Source organism: Rissa tridactyla, chromosome Z (assembly GCF_028500815.1).
Source record: "Rissa tridactyla isolate bRisTri1 chromosome Z, bRisTri1.patW.cur.20221130, whole genome shotgun sequence".
NCBI classification, from domain to species: Eukaryota; Metazoa; Chordata; class Aves; order Charadriiformes; family Laridae; genus Rissa; species Rissa tridactyla.
In genome coordinates, this window is record NC_071497.1 from 3,845,656 (window position 1) to 3,870,877 (window position 25,222).

General features: G+C 38.5%; 1 protein-coding gene across 17 annotated transcripts in view; it reads right to left on the minus strand.

Moving 5' to 3' along the window:
* Nucleotides 1–25,222, minus strand: part of ADGRV1 (adhesion G protein-coupled receptor V1) — a 304,201-nt gene that overhangs the window by 186,210 nt on the left and 92,769 nt on the right. For all 17 annotated transcript variants that reach the window (XM_054186136.1, XM_054186133.1, XM_054186132.1 and 14 more), the window contains 24 exons: nt 24,295–24,373; nt 23,559–23,697; nt 22,912–23,053; nt 21,940–22,202; nt 20,225–20,400; nt 19,392–19,516; nt 18,479–18,645; nt 18,253–18,396; nt 17,679–17,786; nt 17,277–17,529; nt 16,477–16,599; nt 16,049–16,271; nt 15,372–15,576; nt 14,224–14,370; nt 10,031–10,286; nt 7,672–7,880; nt 6,767–6,940; nt 6,190–6,372; nt 5,201–5,380; nt 4,393–4,557; nt 2,954–3,071; nt 2,265–2,388; nt 549–687; nt 225–410 (listed from right to left, as the gene is read on the minus strand). In XM_054186136.1, coding sequence (XP_054042111.1) covers nt 225–410; nt 549–687; nt 2,265–2,388; nt 2,954–3,071; nt 4,393–4,557; nt 5,201–5,380; nt 6,190–6,372; nt 6,767–6,940; nt 7,672–7,880; nt 10,031–10,286; nt 14,224–14,370; nt 15,372–15,576; nt 16,049–16,271; nt 16,477–16,599; nt 17,277–17,529; nt 17,679–17,786; nt 18,253–18,396; nt 18,479–18,645; nt 19,392–19,516; nt 20,225–20,400; nt 21,940–22,202; nt 22,912–23,053; nt 23,559–23,697; nt 24,295–24,373 — 4,028 coding nt within the window. The remainder of the gene's footprint in view (nt 1–224; nt 411–548; nt 688–2,264; nt 2,389–2,953; nt 3,072–4,392; nt 4,558–5,200; nt 5,381–6,189; nt 6,373–6,766; nt 6,941–7,671; nt 7,881–10,030; nt 10,287–14,223; nt 14,371–15,371; nt 15,577–16,048; nt 16,272–16,476; nt 16,600–17,276; nt 17,530–17,678; nt 17,787–18,252; nt 18,397–18,478; nt 18,646–19,391; nt 19,517–20,224; nt 20,401–21,939; nt 22,203–22,911; nt 23,054–23,558; nt 23,698–24,294; nt 24,374–25,222) is intronic.

Consider the following 25,222-nt stretch of genomic DNA (forward strand, 5'->3'; position numbering starts at 1 on the left):
AACAATTTGCTTTAGTCAGTACAGAGTACGCGTAACCTAGCAGATGGCCTTCTTTCTCAGAGAATTAAAAAACTCCAAAAGCCTCAGCCAGCCATTCTGGAGGATGTGCTATGATAAATGTAGAGTAAATCTTTGATTTCCTTTTTTCTAAAGTGAAGTATAAATCTAGCAACAAGATTGATATCTGTCCACATTTTACATAGAAAGGAATTTTAATCTAATACCCATTTTTCTTCTTCTGTTGTTTGCAACAGTTCCCGTGAAAATATAAACTCTCCATATGGAAAATCACTGGCGGCCATGGTAATATTTGCTGTGCTGCTAGACTCATTTATGAGTCCCCCATCACTGATTCCAGTTAGCTGAAACTGGTAGTAGTACTTCTCCTCAGGACGGTTGTCATCTACAGCCTGGGGAGAAGAAATAACGAAAGCTAAAAGGATTTAGACCATTTCCAGGGAGAGAGGTATAACTAATTTCTAACCAAGATACTGACTAAATAAAAGGAAATACTTGGAATAGCTGCTGGTGTAATGTCTCTCACATACCTGTATTAGAACAATTGCTGCAGACTGTCTGTCTCGCATTGTCAAGGTCCCCGATGTCTCAGTGAACTCCGTGTGATGAGGAGGTGTTATGTTCCAATATATCGTGATCTCACCGAAAATCCCTGGTCCACGTACCAGGCTGCAGGTAAGAACGCAAACACGGATTTTATTTTCTACAGATATTAATATCCAATCCAGAGACAGACAGCGTATCATACTGTTGTGGACGAAACAAATGTCACCAGCACCACGAAGCTTGAGTTTCCATGTACTAAGTCACTATTAAGATCTTTACAACTCTCTCTTCAGAGCAATAACATTTCTGCAGTTCTGTTTTATTTCCCTGGGCTGGGAGGCATCTTCAGCTGTATTTATTTACTGAGATGTCTTTAAAGTTTCTTTGCATGTATAGCGCAAAGGTGGGAGCTAAAAACTGAGCTGTCTTGGTTCCATTCTGCTTTTCCACTGACAGATACGCAAAGCAGAAGGGAAATGGGACGTAAGGCTAATGGCCAAAGGCAACTTGGTTTTTAAGGCAGAAGGACACTAGAATACTATTATGACGTTGCTTGAGAAATGTTCTGTCTGCCACTTGTCCAAAAACCTAGACCCTAATCCTACTCATGGGATCAGTCTTGGTGAACTAAGTCAGGCAAAATTGTGTCTATACCTAACATCGTGATCTACAACTGCTGCTGCACAAAGCATCACTTTGTATTTTGGGCTTCTCAGGGCAGCATGAGAGGCTGTGTGAGCACCTCTCCGATGAGGACAGGCTGAGAGAGCTGGGGTTGTTCAGCCTGGAGAAGAGAAGGCTCCGGGGAGACTTTATTACAGCCTTTCAATGCTTAAAAGGGGCTTATAAGAAAGATGGGGACAAAGGTTTTAGCAGGGCCTGTTGTGATGGGACGAGGGGTAACAGCTTTAAACTAGAAGGGGGTAGACTTAAACTAGATATAAGGAAGAAATTTTTTAAAATAAGGGTGGTGAGACACTGGCCCAGGTTGCCCAGAGAGGTGGTACATGCCCCATCCCTGGAAACATTCCAGGTCAGGTTGGATGGGGCTCTGAGCAACCTGATCTAGTTGAAGATGTTCCTGACCATAGCAGGGGGTTGGACTAGATGGCCTTTAAAGGTCCCTTCCAACCCAACACATTCTATGATTCTGTGATTCTATTTCCCGGTTCAACAATGGCAAGTGTTGTAATCCTTTGTTCTAATATTCCTAGAAGGTACGGTAACATCTTTATTTCTTCATCCTGTTTTCAGTTGACTGAATCCAGTAAAATAATTGCATCTTCTTTCAACTGAAAACCCATTTCCCACTTTGGTCACGCTAGCCATCACAGAAATATACTGAAACACAGTTCAGGCACCAGTCCTGAACTGAATCCTGAAAAGCACAAAGCACTTTCAAATGTCATCAATACCCTTCCCCACTTCCTCTGATTAGAATCCTCTTTCCTTTAATGCATCAATGTTGCCAATAATTTGAAGACTGAGAGGAATACCTGGAGTTCCCCAGTAACACTGAAGACACATACATAGTATATTCCGCCCTTCTTTAAAAACAAGCATTTAATTTTAAAAGTAGTTCTGACTTTAGGAGTGATAATGAAAAGCAGCACTCAAGAAATTCTTGCAAAGTGTGGAGTCCCATAGCTTTTGAAACTGAGCTGTTGTCCTCCCTTTGGAAAAATGAGTGACGTACCCACCTAATAAGAGCAGTTCCATTATAATTTCCTGAAGGTTCTCCAATCAGAACGTGTTTGGATGAATGGGCTATCCCAACCACCCCGGAAGCTCCTTCATCGCCCACAATAATGATGGTTGCCACACCTATGAAGAGAACAAAGCTTCTCACAGTAAATGAAAACTGACTAATGAGCTAACTTTTGTAAATTTTGTGACATGAGTGGTTAACCGCCAGCTTCCCAAAGAGCCCATGGAATGCCCATCCTTGCAGATATTCGGAATTTGAGTGGACAAGGCATTCAGCAACCTGATCTAATTGTGAAGTTTCCTCTTCGTTGAGCACGGTTTTCAACTAGACGACCCTCCTGGATGATCCCTTGCAAATGAAATTATTCTGTGATTCTGGCAGGTCTGAACCTGGTTTTGGACTTTGCTTCTTTTTGTTAAAGAGTTCTTTAGGGACAATGTTAACTATCTGAACACAAAAGTCTACCAACAATTAATTTCCAACGAACAATTATGACCTAAAATTCTCTTTGATTTCTTCAGACAAGGAAACAACTTAGGGGAAAAGACTGACAGTTGAAACTGCCACCAACTAGCTGCACCCAAAACATACAAGCACTGCAGACTAAAATAGGATGAACAGATTTACTAAAATTCTCATATGAAATGTCTCAAACTAGAGTGTAGTGAATTAATTCCTTACCATTTACAGGGGATATCTCTGCCTCACCAGCAGAGACTAGCTGAATGGTAAATGTTTCATTCCCCTCCAGCAAACCATCTTGTATCGCATGTAAAACAATCAGCTTCTGGGATTCAGTCTGCATCACGTAAAGACGAGAAGATATATATATACACATGTACACACACAAAGTGAAACTAAACAAAATACAGTATTATAAAATCGGGGTTTTTTCTTTAACAAATGACGTGTTAAGCATGCATATGCTTGATATATTCTGTAACATTTTTTAAATACAACATTTCTGACCTGGCTGAGATGTTTTCTCATAGATGAATAAATAGTAAAAATTGTCTCTCAAACATTGTGTGCCACAATACCCTGCATATTTTCAACTGAATAATGAATAAAATTACTTTGAAATTGTATTCACATAGATGTTTTCAACTTAATACAAAATCTTTTCCATCAGAAAGTGCATATTGAATAGAATACATCTATTATAAGGATTAAAATTTAGATTAGCTCTATTAGGTCATAGCAAATTTCTGTCCAATTCACACTTTTGTCAGTGGGCAGTACCAAATGCTTAAAATCAGAAGAAGGTAGGTACACATTGTATAACTTAAGCACACCATACATATATACTTGAATTCTTACATGTATGCATATATGAGAACTTCAGGAAGAAAAAACAATGTCCAGGCCTATCAGTAGAGAAAGGACAGCAAAACTACAGCAAAGCTTTGCCAAATACTGGTGATCTTACCAAAAAAGCTATTTTCCAGCTGATTAAAAGAAATAATTGGTATGCCTATTTATTTAGTGCAAAATAGTCTTTTACAGACAGAATGGATTATGCTTTATGTTAAAACACTTTTCTTCATTAAATATTTTGAGTAGACTGTAAAAGACCAATATTAAGATAACAGCAATAGCTTGACAATATCCAATATTTCAGCTCCTACTTCAGAGTTTTAACCTGCCATGAAATACAAATCAAATAACACTGTCCAGTTTAAAAGTCACTAGGGTGTTTTATTATTTAGTTTTTTAAATCTGCAAATTTTGAGCATTCATTTATCCTTCTCAGCCTTTCAATATCAATTTTCTCTTTCAGTTGTCTGGTACTGAAATGGCACAAAAAGTTTCTGTGGTCATTCTTCACATTCAGTACATCTGTGTTCCTCTTTCTTAATTTTAAACTCAGATTTGAAGAGCATCTTCCTGATGATTACATTATGCTGCCTTAAAAAAACCATGTCAGCTTTCCTTTTCTGTTTGAAAGAACACTGCGTTCCACTATCTCCACCAGTTCATAACGGCCTTTTCCTAGTGTTATAGTACTTGGTAACCCCCTATTTTTCCAAACACATAACAACCACCATGCAAATACACATAAGAAAAAGAAAGTATTTATAAATCCAATAGTAAATAATTTATTGCAATATCAGAAATACCTCATTGAAGTGAAGGGTACCATTCAGAGGGGTCAGGTCATATCTAGCCGCTTCCTCGAGAATCCACAACACTTTGACGGCTCCTCGTCCTCCTTGACTTCGACGGACAGTGAGCAATACAACTGCAGCAGAGTCATCAGGTGCCTGAGGTTCCTTCACTGTTACCTGATGAAGAAAGAGGAGGATGAAGAGAGGGAGGCTGTAGCAAAAGGCATCGATACTGACTTGAGACAAACAAAACAAAAAGCATTGTCAATGACAACGTAAAATAAGGAAAAGAGTGAAAATCTACAGGAAGGTAACAGATGTAAGGAATGTGTTGAATTGTGCTAGTAAAGATTAGTCACTCGTGCTATTTTTGTATGCCCTATGATTCAAAACTATTACAGACAATGAGTCACAAGCAGGCACAGCACCAGCAAAATGGAGAGAAGAATAATCATTCACTGACAAGAACTAAGATGAGATACGTTTCATCATTTCTTTCCAAACTTTACTTTCAGTAATACGGATTATTATAAAACCATTTTAATATTCAACAGACTACCAAAAATCCTACCTGGGGTGTCCTGGTTTGTCAGTATACTGAATTAAATTGATTCAGCCATGCAGAAATCTACATCTGTGCAGCAGCACTTTCATTGTTATCACCATCCTACACAGCCAGATGAAGACAAGCACTAATAAGCCTTTCCGTGAAGTCATGTCTTCCACTGCAATGAAGGCTTACCAAAATCGGCCATGTGTTAGTGACACAAACCCACCCTCCAGCTTTTGCAGAAAAGAGTGCAATCCAAATCAAACTCACGTTCTTTTCTTCAAACCCAAATACTCCAACAGGGGAATCGTTTGGTGGAATAGCGACAGTTACGAGGGTGTCATCCCCAAGTCTGGCACCGCCTGTTACCCTCACCAGGGCAATCTTGAATATCTCAAGGAATTCAACTTCACTGTCATCTATGATTGTAATTTCTATTTCTCCTGTAGCCTGCAGAAATTGGTTAAAAAAAAAAAAAAAAAAGAGCAACAAAGTTTCATTTATAATATTCTGTTGAAAAAATCTGAAATTTAAAATAGGTAAATTTTACCTAATAATAGATAAACACACATTGTTCAGTTGTGCTTATTTTTTGTCATACTTGTATATTTATATTAAGGTAAAAAAATTTCAAGAGTGGTTTTTAAGTTCGTCAGTGTAGATTCTGTATGTTAAAACCAGCAGACTGCTCTGCTTCAGTACTCAGTAGAAAGTGCAGGTAGACAGCATTGTACTTTAGCCAAAATTCTGCTCACAAAGTGCATCCTTCTACTTGCCAAAGACCAGTTCTGCTCATGTGAAATCAAAGCACCTTGTAGATGCTAAGTATTGTCAAGGGCAGTATGAAATTCAAAGCAATATGTAAAACACAGCTAAGAAAACATACAGGTTTATACTGAGAATTTATAGAGAAGATAAGTTTTGTTACAAATTTTAAGTGTAACAGGCTTTATTATTATATACATTATATATTTATTATACATTATATTATTATATATAATGTATATTATGTATATTGTATTTATTAGAAATTATTTCTTCGCTTTTGGAGGTACCAAAGACACAGAACCATATTTGGTCGATGCTTATGATCATTCTGCTTCTCCATGTTAAGGAACTGAAGTCAGGAGCATCATTCACATACTTAAGGCCATAAATAAAATGTTTTCAATGAAAAGATGCAAATTCTGATGGAAGAAAAGCTGAGAAACTCTTAAGCTGGTAACGCAGAGACGGTTAAACTTTCAGCAAGCGCATACCTGCCCATCTGCAAATGTAAGGTTTCCAAATGATGGTGTGAAGTCCTCAAAGGTAGCCGTTGAATGAATGGCTTCCCAATGCAGAGTTGCTGACCCAAACCTCCCAGCCTGACGAACAACTGGAAGTTTCAGTATATTCTGTGGTGGCGGTACCTCATAACCGGTAACAGCTCCAGTCACGTCCTGTAAATTTAACAAGACACTGCTGAGGGTCACTGCAACTTTTTCTTTTTTTTTTTTTTCCATATCGACTTGCAGGTAAAAATAAATGAAAAAATACATAATCACTTCTAAATTGGTCTGAAATTAGCATTGACCTTGCTCTGAGCAAAGGGTTAGATGAACTCCTGAGGTCCCTTTCAGGACACCGGTTTTAGCAATTCCAGCTCCCCAGTAAATCTCATAAATTAATTGTGAGGAACGTTTTAAGAAGGAATTGTTTGTCTGGTATCTGGCCTTTTTATCCAGAACAATTTAGTGTCACAAAACCTACTAGAACACTACCAAAACTGGTCTGAAAACACAGACTCTCCTGCTGGAATGCTACTTTAAGTATTTTTCATTCAGATTTACTTACCTTTGTAACATTGAAGCTAAATACTCCTCTGGCATCATCATTTTCTTCAATTGTTATTTCAGCTATTTCTAACCCAAGCCTCTTCACGCTTGGCTGACCTCCAGTGGGCGAATCGACCAGTTGCACATCGGTGATATTGATTATAAATCCTTCCTGTAGTTCTGGAACGTTGTCCTGCAAAAATATTCTTAAATATAACTTTTTTAATAAAAGCAGTGTAAGTTATAACACGTGCAGGAAGCAGACGAGTTGTAGGTTGATTACTGTTCAAAAATTCTCAGCTCTTGGGACCATAGAACCAATCCCTTGCTTCACGCCCCATGGAAGATGAAAAAGGCCACCTTTGCTGAGCTTTAGAAACTGAAGTTGGCAGTTAGATTCCAGATCTGTGAGAACGGTGGAAAGCATTGCTGGCCGTCACTTGTTTCTCCTATCTATAAGAAAGGTGGCTAGATTTCAGAAACTAAGCCAGAACTTGAAAAGCAATACCTCCATTCTGAATATATTTAAAGAATATACATACTTTCGTTGGAAACATAACATTTCCTGAACTACAGAACAAATCTGTTAAAAGGCATGTAAAGTAAAATAAATCTGTAAAAACCTGCCACAAGTTGAAAAACCAGCAAGCACCTAAGACATATATATTTTTTTCCTTTGTCATTATTATACATTAATTTTGTGACTACAACAACAAAAAAAAGATTTTGGTTTATTCTTAGCGGCAAGTACTTGAATTCTTTTGAAAGAGATGGCTGCGATTCTTACTAATATACATGCGACGAGGCATGAATCCCACCGTAACCATTTCTAGAATGCTAAATCCTACTTCTGGTATAGAAATGGTACAACTCTCCCTTTCCTTAAAAGACATTATAAGCTGAAGTTGCGGTCAGACTACTCACAGGCAAAATAGTGACTACGACAGAAGTTATCGTTGCGTTCTCTGCCATAACGATTGTCTTCTTTTCCAGGATATAATCCTCATTCTCTGTGGCTTGGTTGGAGGGGGGCAGTCCAAAGTTAGGCGCGGTGCTCAGATGAACCACAATCTCTCCAACAAAGCCTTGCTCCCGAACAATTTGTAAAGTCAGAGTAGTCGAATTCACTCGCCCTATGACAAGGAGGGGAAGAAAATCAAGACACGATTGTTTTAACCCTTGCCCTGCTTGATTTCGAGCTCACCTAATGGCACTGGAGCTGCTTGCTAGAGCCCACTTCAATTCTGCTTAGCAACACAACAATACTTGGGTCATTCAACGACTCGGGCAAATGAGCACATACAAGTGTTGTGAACACGCACAAACAGTGTGTACATGTGGAAAGCATTTTAGAACTGCATCTAGAGGAAGAATAAAATACGGAATATTTACTGTTTTAAATGTTTGCTACAGAAAGTGTTACTTCAACATTGCCGGTTTTGCTCAGTTTTCCTTCAAAACTCCCATCTCCCTGCATTGCCTGGCCTTTACATGCCTCGGAGATCACCATTGGTTCCAATGAAGACAGCGGCACTGGAGGCAGTCACTCTGGCTGTAAATTTTACATTTCCTTAACTCAAATGTTGAAGAAAATGAGATACACTTGTATCAGTCAGGCTCGGATCCCTTTTGGGAAAGCCGATTTGCAATTTTTTCCAATAAAACACGAAATACAGCCTTTGTCCAAAAGTGCTGAGTTTATGATTGAAGAAATAGAAACAGATAAAAAGCAAGAGGCTTTGTATTTCAGACTAGTTTCTATTACTTTAATTATTTTATTAGATTTACTTAGATTACTTTAACTAGATGCTACTTTACAGTTAGCACCTGTATAGAATTCACTAAAAATAAAACACCTAAAGATTGGAAAAGAAACTGTGCAACAAACGAAACCTAAGAATATGCCTTGAATCCTAACTTCAAAGTATAAAAGTTTATAATGTGTGTGTATGTGTATGTAAGAAACCAACAGAATCCCTTCGCAATACTTTCAGGTGCTAAGAAAGGGACACTACTGTTCCATTTTAAAATAGAAATGGTGAGGAGGCTTTATCTGCAATAATATTCTGATGGGAAATGTATTTTTCACAAGTTGTATTTGTTAATATGGACAGAATATTAAATTGCCAGGAAATTTCAGTTGGGTTTTGAAGTACGCATAGCCCATCAGGCAGCTGCTGGAAAACCAGCGGGTTCCGCCAACGCCGGAGCAATCAGCTCCCTCGGAGCCTGGTCCAGCAGGGAGGGCAGGAGCCAGGGCTCCGCGCATCCCTCCTCCGGACAACTGCCTGGCAGACCCTGTGCCATTTCACTTGGTGCCTGGAAGGAAAACTGACATAACCCACCCAAACACGCAGATGGCAAGCAGAAAAACCCCGATTCAGTTTTCTTGAGATGGAACTCACTCTTGCTTCCTCCCTTCCCCTATCCCACAGAACAGAAAGCTTCCCTTTTTGACCCACTGCACAAGGAAGAGTCTTTCTTTGTAGATGATTTTAAACAATACATTAATCCCATTAAATGGGCAAGTTCGGCTTTTTATCTAAATGGAAGTATTTTATGTATTAGTCATGTGCAACACAAGAAACCAAGATTTTAATAACTTACCCCCTAAACAAAAATTACTGGATAATGTTGATATATGCAATGTGAAATACAGCATAAAATGTATGTAACAAAATAGCAGAGTTACATTTTTTAAAGGACATTTCTGCTACAAATTTTTAATAGAAAAATGCTGATATCTATAAATAATATATACAATGGATTATATATTATATAATCTATTTTATATATTGAATATATATTTTCTAATTATGACATAATTATGTCATATAATAGATTATATTGTATTGTATATCTATTATATAATTATAATATATAATTATATAATAGATGTATTGTATATCTATTAACTATTATATAATTATAATATAATATTATAATTATATAATAGATATATACTATACTATTATTGTGCAACAGCATTATTTTACATATAATATATAACATTATAATTATATAATATATAATAGATTATATTGTATTGTATATCTATTATGTATTATATAATGATAATATATAATTATATTATATATTTTAATTATATAATAGATATATAATATACTATTATTGTGCAATAATATTATTTTATAGATAATATATAACAATATTATAAATATTAGAATAGATTATTTTATATATAAAACCAATCTTATAGCTTCAACAATGACAATTCCCCAAAACCATATATTTTTTCCTAAGAATCAACAAACAGTCTTACCTTCTGGCTCTGTGACTTGAACAAAGAGAGACTCCATATGCCACCCAATCACACCATGTGGAGAGTCACTGGGTAAAATGGTGAGTACAGCTCTTGCCCTTTTGGGATCGATGACAGCTCCTTTTGTGGTATCCGGAACACCCACAGTGGTAACGTGGGTGAGCGTGATTTCCACGGTCTCTGAAAGCTCTGCAATGCTGTCCGCGAGGATTGTCAGGGTGATCGTGGACAGGGCCTGACCTTCTGAAAATGTAACCTAAAGTTTTAGAGGGAAGGGAAAAAAAAGTCAAACAACTTCTCATTGCTGTTACACTAACTGTTTTAGTCCATAAAACTCTATCAAATTAAAAATATTTACATATGTACGCACACACACATTGTATATATACATACACACATATATATATATGTCATAAAACCATAGAATACCAGAAGGGTACCTCAAGGTCCAACCTTTCTTGGCAAAGGCACAGTCTAGACAAGATGGCCCAGCACCCTGCCCAGCTGAATCTAAAAAGTGTCCAATGTTGAGGAATCCACCCCTTCCCTGGGGAGATTATTCCAATGGCTGATGATTCTCAGTGTGAAAAATCTTCCTCTTGTGTCCAATCAGAATGTCCCCAGGAGTAACTTGTACCCATTACCCCTAGTCTTTTCCTTCTAAAAAGGGCATCTCCAGCTTCTTTGTGCCACCCTTTATATACTGGAACCTGGTGATAAGGTCTCCCCTAGGCCTTCTTTTCTCAAGACTGAAAAAATCCAATTCACTCAGCCTTCCCTCATATGACAGGCTTCCCAGTCCTTTGATCATCTTGGTGGCCCTTCTGAGGACCCTCTGCAGCCTGTCCACATCACTTTTGCGTAGTAGGAACAAAACTGAACACAGTGTTCCAGGTGTGGCCTGACAAGTGCTGAGTGGGATAATGACTTCTTTGTCTCTGCTGCTGATGCCCTTGTTGGTGCAACCCAGCATCCCGTTGGCTTTCTTTGCCGCAGCAGCACACTCTTCACTCGTCTTGAGCTTGTTGTCCACTAGGACACCCAGGTCCCTTTCCACAGAGCTGCTCCCCAGTCAGGTAGATCCCAGGCTGTGCTGCCCTCCTGCATTATGTTTTCCCAGGTGCAAGAGCTTACAGTTGTCCTGGTTGAACTTCATAAGGTTCTTGTTAGCCCACTCTTCCGGCCTGCCCAGGTCTTCCTGCGGGGTGGATCTCCCTTCCAAAGTGTCTACTTCTCCACTCAGTTTGGTGCCATCAGCAAACGCTTGATCCCATCATACAGATCACTTAGGAAGATATTAAACAGTGTTGGTCCCAATATCGATCCCTGGGGACCCCACTTGCAACGGGTTGCCAGTTTGAAAAAGAGCTATTGACCACCACCCTCTGGGTGTGGTGTGTCAGCCAGTTCCCCACCCACTGCATAGACCACTTCTTGGGACCATAACACATCATTTTCTCTAGGAGAAGGCTGTGGAGGACTGTACTTAAAGCCTTGGAGAAATACAAGTAGACAATGTCCACCGCTTGCCCCAACTGCGCAGGTTACTGAGCACGTAGTTGCAAGCGATCAGGTTTTTCAAGCGCGATTTGCCTTTGGTGAATCCGTGCTGGCTTTTCCCAATCACGTGCTTCATTTGACTTGTGATAGCCCCCAGGAGGACTCATTTCATAACTTTCCCAGGGACTGAAGTAAGACTGATGGGACTATAATTTCCTGGATCCTCCTATAAGGCCTTCTTGTAGACAGGGCACCTCTTTCTGACAGCTACACTCCAACTTCAGGCAAAACAGCTCAGTTGTTTCAAAGTGATCATGTATCTTCATTATCACAGAATCACACAATGGTTGAGGTTGGAAAGCACCTCTGGAGATCACCTAGTCCAACTGCCACTGCTAAGAACAGGTTCAACCAAGCAGGCTGTTCAGGGCCATGCCCAGCCAGATTTTGAATATCTCCAAGGACAGAGACTTCACAACCTCTCTGGGTAACCGGAACCTTACAGAGAAGTTTTTTTCCTCACATTTAAATGGAATTTCCTGTATTGTGCCCATTGCAGGCACAGGACACAGCCGAGATGTATCTGACTCCATCATCTTTATGCTTGACCCCCTGCATTTATATGCAATTTTAAGATCCTCCCTGAGCCTCCTCCAGTGTGTCAGATGCTCCAACCCCTTCATGGCCCTTTGGTGGACTCACTCCAGTATGCCCATGTCTCTCGTACTGGGGAGCACAGAACCAGACCCAGCACTCAAGATGGGTCTCACCAGTGCTGAGTACGGGGGAAGGATCCCGTCCCTCAACCTGCTGGCAATGCTCTGCCTCAGACCAGCATGCACAAATAGCTGGTTCACGTTCAACTTACTGTCTTTCATTACACACTTTTCAAATTATCCAAAATTACCTGTCTTCACTGAAGTTTGGTCACTACCTGCCTAATTGACTAAAGATTAAGACCCTCTCAATGATGTTAAAAAAAGGAAGAATCAGTAAACCACTGACAAGTCAGGATCCTTTCTTCTACAATGTACTGGGTTGGAGTTAACTGGCTGGCCTAGAGTTAACTAACTTTCCCCACAGCAGCCCGTATAGTGGTGTGCTTTGCATTTGTGTCTGAAACGGTTTTAATAACACAGGAACATTTTGGTTATTGCTGAGCAGTGCTCTCACAGCATCACAAACAACTGGGGTTGGGCAAGAGGTTGGAAGGGGAAACACCCAGGATAGCTGACCCAAACTCACCAAAGGGATATTCCATAGCACAGAATATCATGCTCAGCAATAAATGCTGAGGGTAAGGAGGCAGGGAGAACACACACATAGATGACCATTTGTGGTTATGGCATTTTTCTTCTGACGCAATTGCTACATGTACCGAGGATCTGCTTCCTGGGAAGTGACTGGACATCTGTCTGCTGATGGGACATACCGAATAAATTCCACTTTTTGCTTTGCTCCCATGTGTGGCTTTTTCTTTTCTCATTAAATTTCCTTTATCTCAATCTTTCCCACCTCATTTTCTCCCCTTGTCCTGCTAAGGAGGGGGAGTAAGAGAGCAAATGCACGAGGGTTTGGTAGACAGTCAAGGTCAACTCGCCGCATATAAATACGTCAAAAAAAAATGATGAATATACAATATCTATATAAATCACTGCTAACTAAAGAAATGTCTAGTCAACAGCTTCGTTCAGATAAAACTTTTTTTCAGATAAACTTCCCCCCCGCCCCAGATAAAATGATTGAGAAATGCTTTGTCTATCTATATTCTTCTTATTTTAAAACTCAAGGGGCCGGCCACTAGATTAGGTCTCTCTCAACAAAGAAAACGTGTCTATAAACAATTAGGCTGCACCTACAATGAAGGATAAACAGAATTTTCCAGTGATAGTTTTACTTTACCTTTCTGTCTCTTCCTGCCTGTAAATGTCTGCAGGGAAATCATGTAGCATCCATCTGAAATGCTCAAGGAGTACTTTAATAATTTCAGTGTGATTGGTTTAGCATCCTTGATTTCACCTCTGTTAATCAGACCTATTATTTCCATATGTAAAGTTTATTTCTACAGTCTTTTGGCCCCTTCTTACCTCAGCTGTGGCTCGTGCTACATCCCTACAGCCTCAAAGCCCATAGGGCTCTGTGTCTTCTACAGATGGCCACCAGGTGGAGGCCCTTGACTTAAAGAACCTACCGTCTGTCAGTCCTAAGGCATACCAAGAGCTTTGGCTAGCTGGAAGCACTGGATTTTAACATGTCTGGAATCCAAACCGTTTCAGAAACAGAGAAAACTAGGATTTGTGGTGTCCTCCTGGGCCACTGAAGCTCTCAGTTGTATTCAGAAGGTCAGGATGAAGAGCAAACTCTCCCAGATTCTCACTACACAAATGGTTTGACACAGTATCTGGATCTCACAGCGGGAAGAAAGGACGATCGGAACGGGATACTACAGATACACGTTTCTAGTGCCGGGACAGCACTGCGGGATCTGGTTCTAGAAGAGCAGGAATGATGCTGCTGGATCATGTACCAGACAGACGTGCAAACTGCCAGAATCACAGGAAAGGACCAGGAAGCAGTAAGCCCACAGAAAACTGGGGCAATCTCACAATCTCATATCTCCTTAGCACATCTGCACCTATTGCTTAAGACAATATAGTCGGTGCTTCCCTATTATCAGTGATGTTATTACACACCATTCCTGAAGCTGGAAAGACATCACTTATGCTCCCATTAGCGATCCACTCTACTGTAACTCGTCCATATGTTCCTATTAAACGTTCAATATTCAAGGTGATTAAGCTGTCCTGTTCCATTTCTTCAACTTGCTTAAACAAAGAACTCTGAAAAACATAAAGCAGCAGAACCATAACATTATTTTCTTATAAAGAAAAGTTTCTTTACGGATCTGGGTATTCCGTGGCGGCCAGTGACATTCTGCAACAATAAATTAGTCTACTATTAGGTAGCTAAATACGTGTTCATTGATTAAATTTACGTGTCCTAATTTTCAGAGGTACCCAGTACTCCCAGGCTGCATGGATGTAAGAATTTAAAATGTCAGCCTCTTTATCCTAAAGCAAAAAACCCAATGTTTTTTGTTTGGGTATTTTGTTGTTTGTTTTTTTTCTAGTATGGTATTTTATGTCCAAATCATACGAAACAGATAACAAACAAGTGGACCTTCAAGAGTGAAGTATTTTTACTGCTGTTACTTTGCTCAAGTCCACACAAGTCCAGATGCAACGTATCATTTCAGTAATGACTCTTCTGTGTTTTGTATTTTCAGTACGCCTCCACTACATACCTGGCTAGATAACTTCTACAGTGTTTGAAGATTTAAGAATTAACCACTTCAAATAATATCTTCAGTCTAACTTTTTTCCAAAGAATTTTTTTTTTTTCTGGCAGACTGGCTTATCTTGTGACATAACCCAATTAGTATCTTTTTCAGAGGAAAAGGATCTACAGATTTCGTTACTTAATTCCCTTGATTAACCAGCCAGTAGCGACTCTGTGATGATATGATACATGCCATCTGAAAACTGAATTTTTAGGTTGTTGCAAAACCAAACTGACAAACTAATCTGTTTATCTAAAGGTAGGGGGATTATAAAAACCTCACAATAGGGACAGACTATGGAGCTGATTTTCTACCACCGTGTGTTCCATATAATCACACAGCAATGCTAAATGGATGTTAAAAATCTTCTAACTCAGTTTGCTACAAGACTTTAGAAAAACAATCCTTTCACATGCTCCAGTTTACAGTTTTAGTACGTTTGTGTTCTGTTATTCAGAAATTATATATACATATTTTAATGATTTACCTTAGAAGTTTTACCTGAGCAAATGCAATGACTCCATAGGCATTGTCATTGGAAGGAATAATTATGTTAACAAAACCATGAACACCAATCTCTGCACCTCCCTTAGGGTTTTTCAACCACACTTTGAAGCATTCTTCCTCCTCTGGGATCATGTCATCCAGAATATTGACTGCTATCACAGCTTCCATGTCCCCAGGCTCAAATATCAATTCACCTGAACTAGCATAAAAACACACACATCAAATAATTATAAACTGAGGAGAGCTGATTAATGAACTTTGAAAGCACTGCTGTAAATTTAACATGCATTTTTGGAGCTGGAATTATGGATTATATTCCTGAGGAAGTAATTGAGGTTTAAAGGTTGTAGGGTTTGTATGGGTTTTTTTTAATTACAATAGATCATAGAGTAACTGAAATTCATTATGAAAGTAATTTAATTTATCCCAAATAAAATCTTTAAAAAAAATCAAGTCATAATTGCAAGTCCTTTCTTGCCACGTTGTAAAGCCGGTTGTGAGGCTGTTTGACTTCAGGTTATCTTAAACCTACCTGTGAAAAATTCTCTTTAGTGTTAATAAGCACACCACACAAAGAAGAATATAATGCTCTCCACTGTAACAAAAACAATGTCACAGAAAAAGAAGTGCAAGAGCTGGGAGAAAGTTATATGAAACAAAAAAGGCCTTACCTAGGTATAAAGTCTGACTGGTTGGAGATAGTGGTCAGCTCATAAATCTGGGATCTGGACTCTATGGACAGAGCAATCAAGCTCTTGCTGGAGTTCAGAGACCTCGCAGTAGCTGAAGTGATATGATGCGCATATGGGGCTTCCAGCATTGGAGAGAACTGGTTCCCTTCCGAGTTCCAAGAATACAGCACCGTTGTGTCCTTACCAGATAGGAGGATGTGAACTACATTGAGCAAGGAATACAAAAAGGAAATAGTCAGTGATGTATTTTAAAGTTCTCCTTGTAATGCCAGAAATGCCCTTAGTAGCACAACGATTTTAGTAACTTTTGAAATCTGATAAATAATAAGAAAAAATGAGCACATATATTTCTGCAATTCCAGCATTATAAACTAGGATTTGAACAAATATTGTCATTTAAGTCTTACCTAAACCTGAAGGAGGCATGAAAACGTGGATGTTTCTTACAGTGCAGACTGGAAGAGACTGAAAGTGTCTAAAGGTAGACTGCCCTGTCTCCCAGATGAAAATCTCAGAAGAATTTCCAGATTCTACAAAGGAGCAAAATGGCAAAACTCGCATTATTTTCCTGTCTGTTAGTTAAATTGCACACTGATGGCCACTCAAAAGGCAGAGTTTGGCGGCTTGAATTATGAAGCGAGACCAGTTATCGTATCTTCCCTTTAACTTGGCGCATAACTCCATAGTATGACTGTTCTCAATGGGATGATTCAACCACTGATATCATTTAAGGGCTTTTCTGCACACACTCACATAGAAGAACACTAAGATTGCCAGCAGACAACAGCCAATTGCAAAGAAACCTATGGGCTGTAACATAAACATTTCAATAGGCGTAAGGATGCCGCCACAAAACAATGACTAAAATGTCATGCTTGTAATAAAAAACACATGTACGTTGCTGTCCAATGATCTTTGCATATTACAAAGCCCAGAAAAGTTTAGGAAGGGTACAATCAGCAGCTAGAGGGATAGTTATTATTTCCTATTGTTCCTGGGAAAACATTTCTTTAGTGTCATGAGTATTTGAGAATAAACACAATGCTTTTCTTTTCTGAGGGACAAAACAGAGATTACTTTGATAAAATGCTTATCAGTGAATCGTCAGTCCCCAGTAGGACTCTAATCCCAATCTAAACACCTTTACCCCAAATGCCTTTGCTACCGAACAAGCCAGCATATACTCAGCAAACTCAGTGTTAAATACCTTTCGCAGTAATTAAATAGATATCAGATCCAGATATCCAGGCCTCCATATGTTTTATTTCTTTTGCTGGTAATTGATGAAGATTCCTGAACTCATTATTCAACCACTGGTACAAGAGCACATTCTGGCTGGTGTTTGACAAAGAAACTAATAGGTACGTAACGCCACCTCTAGGAAACAAGGCTATGTTCAGAGCTCTGTAAAGTGGAAGCTGATGATGCAGCACAAATCTATCTTTATTCCACTGAAAAACCTGCGGAAATATGAATTATTTTTTTGACATTATATCTTCATAATTAGCACCAAGACAAGAGACATTGTCACGATGAAAACTACGTATTTCCAACTCAAACCCAACCAAACTACCCACATCAAAGACAGGGAAGACAAGTGTATTCTAACCTGGATGGAACTGGAACTGGTTGTGTGGCTCACAAAAATCAAATAGTCTTCTTCATCCACCGCAAAATGTTTCACCTGTCTGATATCCAGAATAGAGAGAGTCTGTACCTGTGAGGGAAATACGACAAAAATGGTGTTTGGAAGTCACTTCAAGCGACAAGTTTATACATATATACACATATTTTTTTAAATTGCAAAAATACTTATAAAACTATATATAAAATTGCATACATGTAATTTTAAAATTAAAAAAATATGTCTATACATGTGGGGTTAATTTACACAATTAATATAACTTATCATACGTTTTTCAGAAAACATTCTATGACTTGATTGCTCCTCAATTTCTTCCCGCACTTCCCAGGCCATTTTACCTCATGCCCAAAATATAAATATAAAAACACAGTAGACAACCAGCTGTAAAAACTTACATCATTGAAGCCCTGCAGAGTGTTACGGCCCCAAACTAGCTGAGCACGGAGTGCTTTTTTCTAAAACATGGCTGGACCGGAGGGCCTCCCGAGGTCTTATCCAACCTCGCTGTTTTATGATTTTGGAAGTAAAACGGATTTACCTTCAACAGCCTGCGTCCAGGCGGGAATGCGTACACACTGCTGTTGGAAGCTCCCTGCCTGTCTCCTCCGTGAGTAATCACAAGGTAGGGAGAGGCACGGATTTGGAAAGACACACAGCTCTTAGGATTCCACATACTGAAATTCTGAGAGAGGAATAAAAAAGTAAAATTGAGGCTTAAATTCTCTGTTAAGTAGCATGCTTGGTGTTCACAAGCAAACATTTACCTCGACGGGAACAAAAACTCCTTTCCACCGGTAGACAGTAGAAAACGCAGCTGGAGGCGTACGCAACAGAACGCCATACAGCACGTCTCCTGACGTAAAGAAGCACCAGGTAGACGCTGACTCTTCCACAAAACTTTGCAAGACAGACAGGACACTGATACTACCCCCTGAAAAATAGTAAAAGAAAATACTATTTATTACTGAGGCCTTTTTCAATTCCATTTTCATTATTTACTTGCAAAAACCAGACCTGCTGTGAGAAATGTTGACATTGTCTATACATAGTTGGTATAAGTGTATGTAAATAAACAGAAATGTTACAGTACTGAGGATGTAATGAGAGTTAAACAATAAATGTATTCTTCACATGTTACAGTTGCATATGGAAGATGCGTAGGCAATTTGAGTCTGATTCTGAATGATTCAATTTGGAATTCAGCTCGTGAGAAAATTAGCTAGATAGATAGCAAGTAGCGACAAAAGTGACAAAGAAATTACAAAACGTATGTGTTTGTCCTCCTTCTCCCCCCCATCTCAACACGCAGTCATGGCACTAAGATTCTTAAACTGCCTAACTCGTCCAACTGCCTTACAGAAAAAGCACTAAGTTGTCAGAACTAAACTCCAAGAGCTAAACTCCCACTCCCACACAGGGGTTAGACGAGCTGCTGAGCCAGGGTATTCATCCATGTTCAAAATCAGGCATTTCCTTCTTTTAACGTGTTAGTTTCAGTCTGGGTTAGTGAGCAGCTATACGCATTATCAGCACATGCTCAGAAAAATATTAATTAATGTGATCAAGTCTGAATACGTGGATTTATATTCCAAAGTTACATCTCCTGTATGTTTGGCTAGTCTCTTGCTATCTCCGCTCCGACAGAAGCAGTGGATGCTCTCAATAAGGTGAACGTACTGATGCCAAACGCGGTGTCCGACAACGTCTCCCACTCAACGCTCACGGACACGTTCAGACCATTACTCCGTGAAACTTTCAAATAAACTGTAGTGTTGGCTTCTTCAATTATGAAGAAATTTGTCCTAAATGTGAGAATTGTGAAAATAAAGAAAAAAAGTATTATTTTTATAGTGTACAAGTAAGATTCTTACAGTACAATTCCAATGCAGAGTATACAACAGAAATAAAAAGGAAATATTAATCACTGTTTTTGCTATCTGACAGACTGATAACTACATTAATTAAGGTTGTCCAATGTTCCTTACCACAAGACCTTGGCAAAATCATAGGAAATTAAACAAAATTTTAAAACAGCCTGAAACTTAACACACCAGTTGTACAGTTTAATCTGAATGATTTTTGAATATGTCATTCCATATGGTTCGTTTGCTTCTGCAAAACAGCCCTGAGGGAACGTGTATTTTACACAAGCTTAAAAACAAAAAAAACTTATAAAATGCATGACTCCCTGGGCACTGACCTGAGGTTTGGAGCTCCTAACATGGACTACTGTTAGTGGAACGTTTAGGGACTAATGAAGTACTGTTTTATTAAAAAACCCATAGAGAAACTGACATTTCTAATGATGAATAGTCCGTTTTAAGTGTTTTTCTGTTCTTCTGTATAGCAGTACTAGTATTTGACAGATAGTGTACTTTTCAAAATGACAAATGTTTTACAGTTGGATCACTGAATTTCTTTAAAAAGGTTCATTGAAATCAAAACTGTAGAGAGATACCACCTCCACTGAATATGAAAAACCTCATTTTAGCTGAATCAGTGTCTAGTACCTATTTGTAACTGGATAGATGCTGAAGAGCCCCAGTGGAGCCTGGTTCTGTAGTACGGTAATCATAGTTTGCACTCTTGTGCCCAGCCTGGCTCCTCCAGTTGGATTGAAGAGGGTGACAACGAAGTGCTCATCCATTTCTGGTTCTTCATCCAGTATTGCGGAAATATGCAGTGTCTGACAAGAAAACGAGCACAGAAAGTTGTTGAGACTTCACCCTTAATGATGGCACCACCTTATCAGACCATGAGGTTCTAAAGCCATCCTCCTGGTGACCTCCATTGGAGAAAAAATAAGACAAGCATATCCACTTTTTCCTCCCTCCCCATCTCCTTTTTTCTCCTCTCATTCTAAGGCCCTCTGAAACATAGTACTTTTTGATCCTTTTTTCATACTTTGGTTCTCTACTCATTCCGCACATTCCTCGGTAATTCACAGTCCCAGTACAGCTACCTGATCTCCTAACACAGCTCAGCCACATTGGTTTTAATTTACGTTAGTTGGCAACTAAGCTAGCTCCAGAGCAACAGGGCGATCCCACTACTTCTGATGGGAAGAAAGATGGAAAAAAGGCAATAACAGAGGGATATTTGAAATACTCTCTCTGATGTTGATGCTTCTTTCCCTCTACGGCACCACTGTGGATGAGAACAGGATCCTCTCAAGGTGGTCTCAAATTTGCAAAGAATTATCTAGAAAGAGGTAGCTGTTTTCACTATCATTTGGGGCTCGCTGCCATCCTTCCCACTACCCAAACAGGCAAAAGTCACACAGATGCACTAAAAAAAGTTAGTAATGATGCTTCTGGAACTAAACTGGAGCTTACAGACTTCTAGATCCCTGTTTACTTCTGCAATGAAACATATTTAGAGACTGTTTTAAGAAGTCTTTGACTTCCCACAGATCTGCTACTCTCAACAGCACTGCAGTTCCAAATGCATTTAAAGTTCAGAAATTGAAAATCAGTGTTTCCAGAAAGGTTTGTTTCAGATGCTACTCCCCTAGCCATAACATACTAACCTGTTGCTGACCCTAGCTTCACTGACAAAATAATAAAATAAAATAAATAAAATAAAATAAAATAAAATAAAATAAAATAAAATAAAATAAAATAAAATAAAATAAAATTAAATTAAATTATAAAATAAACGAACGGCCATTAAACTTCAGAAGGGTCAGGATTTCACAAACTTTAGCTGGCTCAGTTTCTAGCTGACATTCTTGTGGGGACAGTACAGAGGCAGTGAGTTTAATACTCCCAGAAGAATAAGTCATTTTCTATTCCTAAGGCTGTGAGAGCTGTTTAGTTTTTGCATTTGTCACAGCACACTCTGTTCATTTCACACCAGCTGAAGTATCACATTACAGAATGGGATTTTTACATCAAGCTTAACTATTCATGCTTGTACGTTACCACTGCATTTCAAAGTTTGTGTTTCAGCTACATGCTGAATACATAACAAAGAAATATTCCTATGTATACATAAACATTATGTACTCATTATATTGTTTTCTATTACAAAGAGAGAAATATGTACAGAAGAGCACATTTAATTTTTATGCACTCCCTCTCTCATGACTCAATTTGCTCTGAGAATGAAGGAAAACAAGAGAAAAAAGTAAATACAAGAAGAAACACAGACATTTCTGAAATCTTTCCAGTATTTTCAAAAAAGCTTTCTTCACTTCTTTGGTAATAAGTATCATACATATTACCTTGAATCTGACTCCCTCTTCCAGCACAATATATCCTTGAGAAGGGGTCAAATCCACTGATGGCTCTGAAGAATTAATTTCACTTACAAGATATTGAACAGTCACGGTGCCAAATATCCCCTGAGGAGGTTCTCTAATAATATTTAATACTGCAACACTTTCCATCAAATGCAGAGCTGTTTGCTCTCTTAGGAAGAAGTGATCGCTGTTATTGAATGACAAAACTCCATGGCCATCATCACTGGCAAATATAGTAATTGTGGCTTTTGAGAAATAAATAATGGAAATATGTTTTAATTTTTGTAATCGCACATATATAGAAATAAAATACATAAAAAGACAAATCCATTCTGCCCTTAGTGTATATACAGAATCATAGAATCATAGAACGGTTTGGGTTGGAAGGGACCTTAAAGATGATCTCGCTCCAACCCCCTGCCCTGGGCAGGGACACCTCCCACCAGCCCAGGTTGCTCCAAGCCCCGTCCAACCTGGCCTTGAACCCCTCCAGGGATGGGGCAGCCACAGCTTCTCTGGGCAACCTGGGCCAGGGGCTCACCGCCCTCACAGCAAACAATTTCTGCCTCAGATCTCATCTAAGTCTCCCTCTTTCACTTTAAAACCATTACCCCTCGTTCTATCATTATACTCCCTGAGTGTAACTTCTTTTATGTCCGTGATATAATATGAAGAGAATATGTAAATATTTTACTCTATCTAGGAAGATTTCTAGACAGGAAGAATCTAGCCTCTGTTATTAAAAAGCTCACTTTTGCTCTTTCTGATTCCTTATTTTACATATTATCTTGTTAATTGAATAGATTTCACAGAGATGTTTAAGAACTTTCCAAAGGATTATAAAGATCTACCATAGCAGGACAATGCTGTTTTATGAAATATGATTATTAAGAATTGAATTAAAATGACTGCCATAGAACTCCAAAGAATAAGAACATCAAAACCAAGTTTTACCTGTTGTGTTCTCCCCTAATTCCAGCCCCAGAGAGGGATTTGTTAAAATTAACTGGAACTTCTCATCACCTTCAGGAATATCATCATCAAAAATCGTAACAACAACAGATTTATTCCTTTCTCCGTCAGCAAAAAAAAGAGTCTAGCACCAAAACACAGAAAGCATTGAATATTCAACAGCTGTTAATACACACAAAGTTTTTCAACTAAGGTAAACTGAGTTGTCTTAAATAGGAATGAAGAGGAGGTAAGAAGAGCTATAATCTCTATATCGCTTATAAATTGATTGAAACAGAAGCAAAAATGTTCAGCACATTGTAAAATGAAAGTTTTTTTGTAAAAAAATATCAAAACTTATATGAAAATATGAAATCTTACATGCTCCTGTCTAGGCAGGATTGTATTTGAGATAGATGTTTCAAAGTTTATAATGTGTCTTATATTTAAAAATACTTCAGAATTTAAAAAGAAAAAAAAGCAGTAAAATAAGATGACTAATTTTCTCTTTCTATTCAGATGACCAAAGCAATTGAAACAAGTTGAAAAATCCACCTGCACCACTGATCACTCTGCACAATAAACAAGAAGACATTCTTTTGAGGAAGCTGAAGAAATTAAAAGTACTAGATTTAAGATTTGCTTCTTACCCTTGAAGTCACATTAAAGTCCAAACCCAGCTGTGCCTCCAAATTTTGTGCATAAAAAAATACAGACACATTGCCATATGATCCTCTGTTTCGGTATGCCATTACTGTCAGGTGCCCGTGAGATTCATTAACTTCAAAACTAAAACACAAAGCAAGAAAAAGTCTCAGCGCTCACTGAGCATGTTCTTTTGAATGAGCTGGTACACAGTTGTTTTATTTTCACTTCAAATAATTCCTTCTGCTTTATAAGAAAAAGGCATCACTACAGTACCAGCATCATTACAATTGTCTAATACAACTTTTTTATCTTTGTTTCCTATCTAAATGGAATTATGCTATAGGAGGTTGTGCTTTTTTCCTGCTTATTGGTGGCAGATTAAGCCTATGCTCATGGATGCGTTCCTCCTAGCTCCTGGAAATTAATCAGAGGAAAAGATCTGGCGGATGCCAGTGAGTGTGCTTACATGGATGCAGAGGCTGAAGCGCTGGATGGAGGCTGGGGGAGTGAAAGTAAGCAAGCAGTGAAAGTAAGTACATGCTAGCAAAAGGCTCCTGAGTAAATGCACTGTAAATGTTGGTGTGGGAATTACACGTCCCCATCCTACTGAACTGAATGATGCTTTGCCATCTCAAAGATCTGGCCCTGTATTTTTAAAAGGCGTTTTAACTGGTAATGAAAATAATGGGGCAACGCCAACGAGAGAGACAGCGAGTTCTCCAAGGAGACAAGACTTACTTGGTACTTTCCCATTCAATGACTCCGCTTACTCCATCATTAGCATCAATAATAATTTGAGAAGCTAAACCTTCCACATCTAAAATGGAAAACAGAAGGGTAAAAATGAAAGAACAATAAAGTCCATTTTCATGATTTTCAAGAATAATAGAAGCATTTATTGAATCTCTACTAATTTTCTAGAAGAAATACATAATTTTCTGTTTCCAAAATGGTACTGCGCAAGATAATTGGAAAGGCTTAAAGAAAATCTATCCTTACTACCGTGCTATTAGAACTGCAACACAGTGCCTTGAATTACCACTGTTACATTTAACAATGCATACAAAAAAGACTAAAGAAAATTTAGAAAGCAAAACACAGCACAGAAAAATTAGGAAATACCAAAAATTTGTCATGGAATCTTAATTCATCTTCGTTGTGTGTGTTTAATATGATGACACTCAACATTTTTCAGACGGTGCCATTCTGAATATGGGAGGAAAAATGAGTAAGAAAGGAAAATAAATGATCCAGTATTTCATCTCCTGTTTATGTTTCAGTGCCTCACCATAAACTTTACCGGCACACACCTCAGATTCTGCTACAAATACAGAACTATTAATTTCTTTGTAGTCTGTTTATGTACTGTAACTTTCTATTCCTCCATAAAGACATATGTATCTTCACAATAACTCTGAAAGATTATTGTGTACGTTGCACTGTGAAAATACTGAATAATAGATTAATGCCAGAAATGACCAGAATTTGACAGTCAGAACTTGATTCTTCTGACAAAATAGTGTCTTAATTTGTTCAAGACAACAGCACCTCATTACTACCTTAATTTACGTCAACTTCATTTTAATTAGTCTTAAAAAGAAATGAAGAAAACAATGACAATTTCTACAACCAAACTGAATCTGTAAATATACTATATTTAGATCCA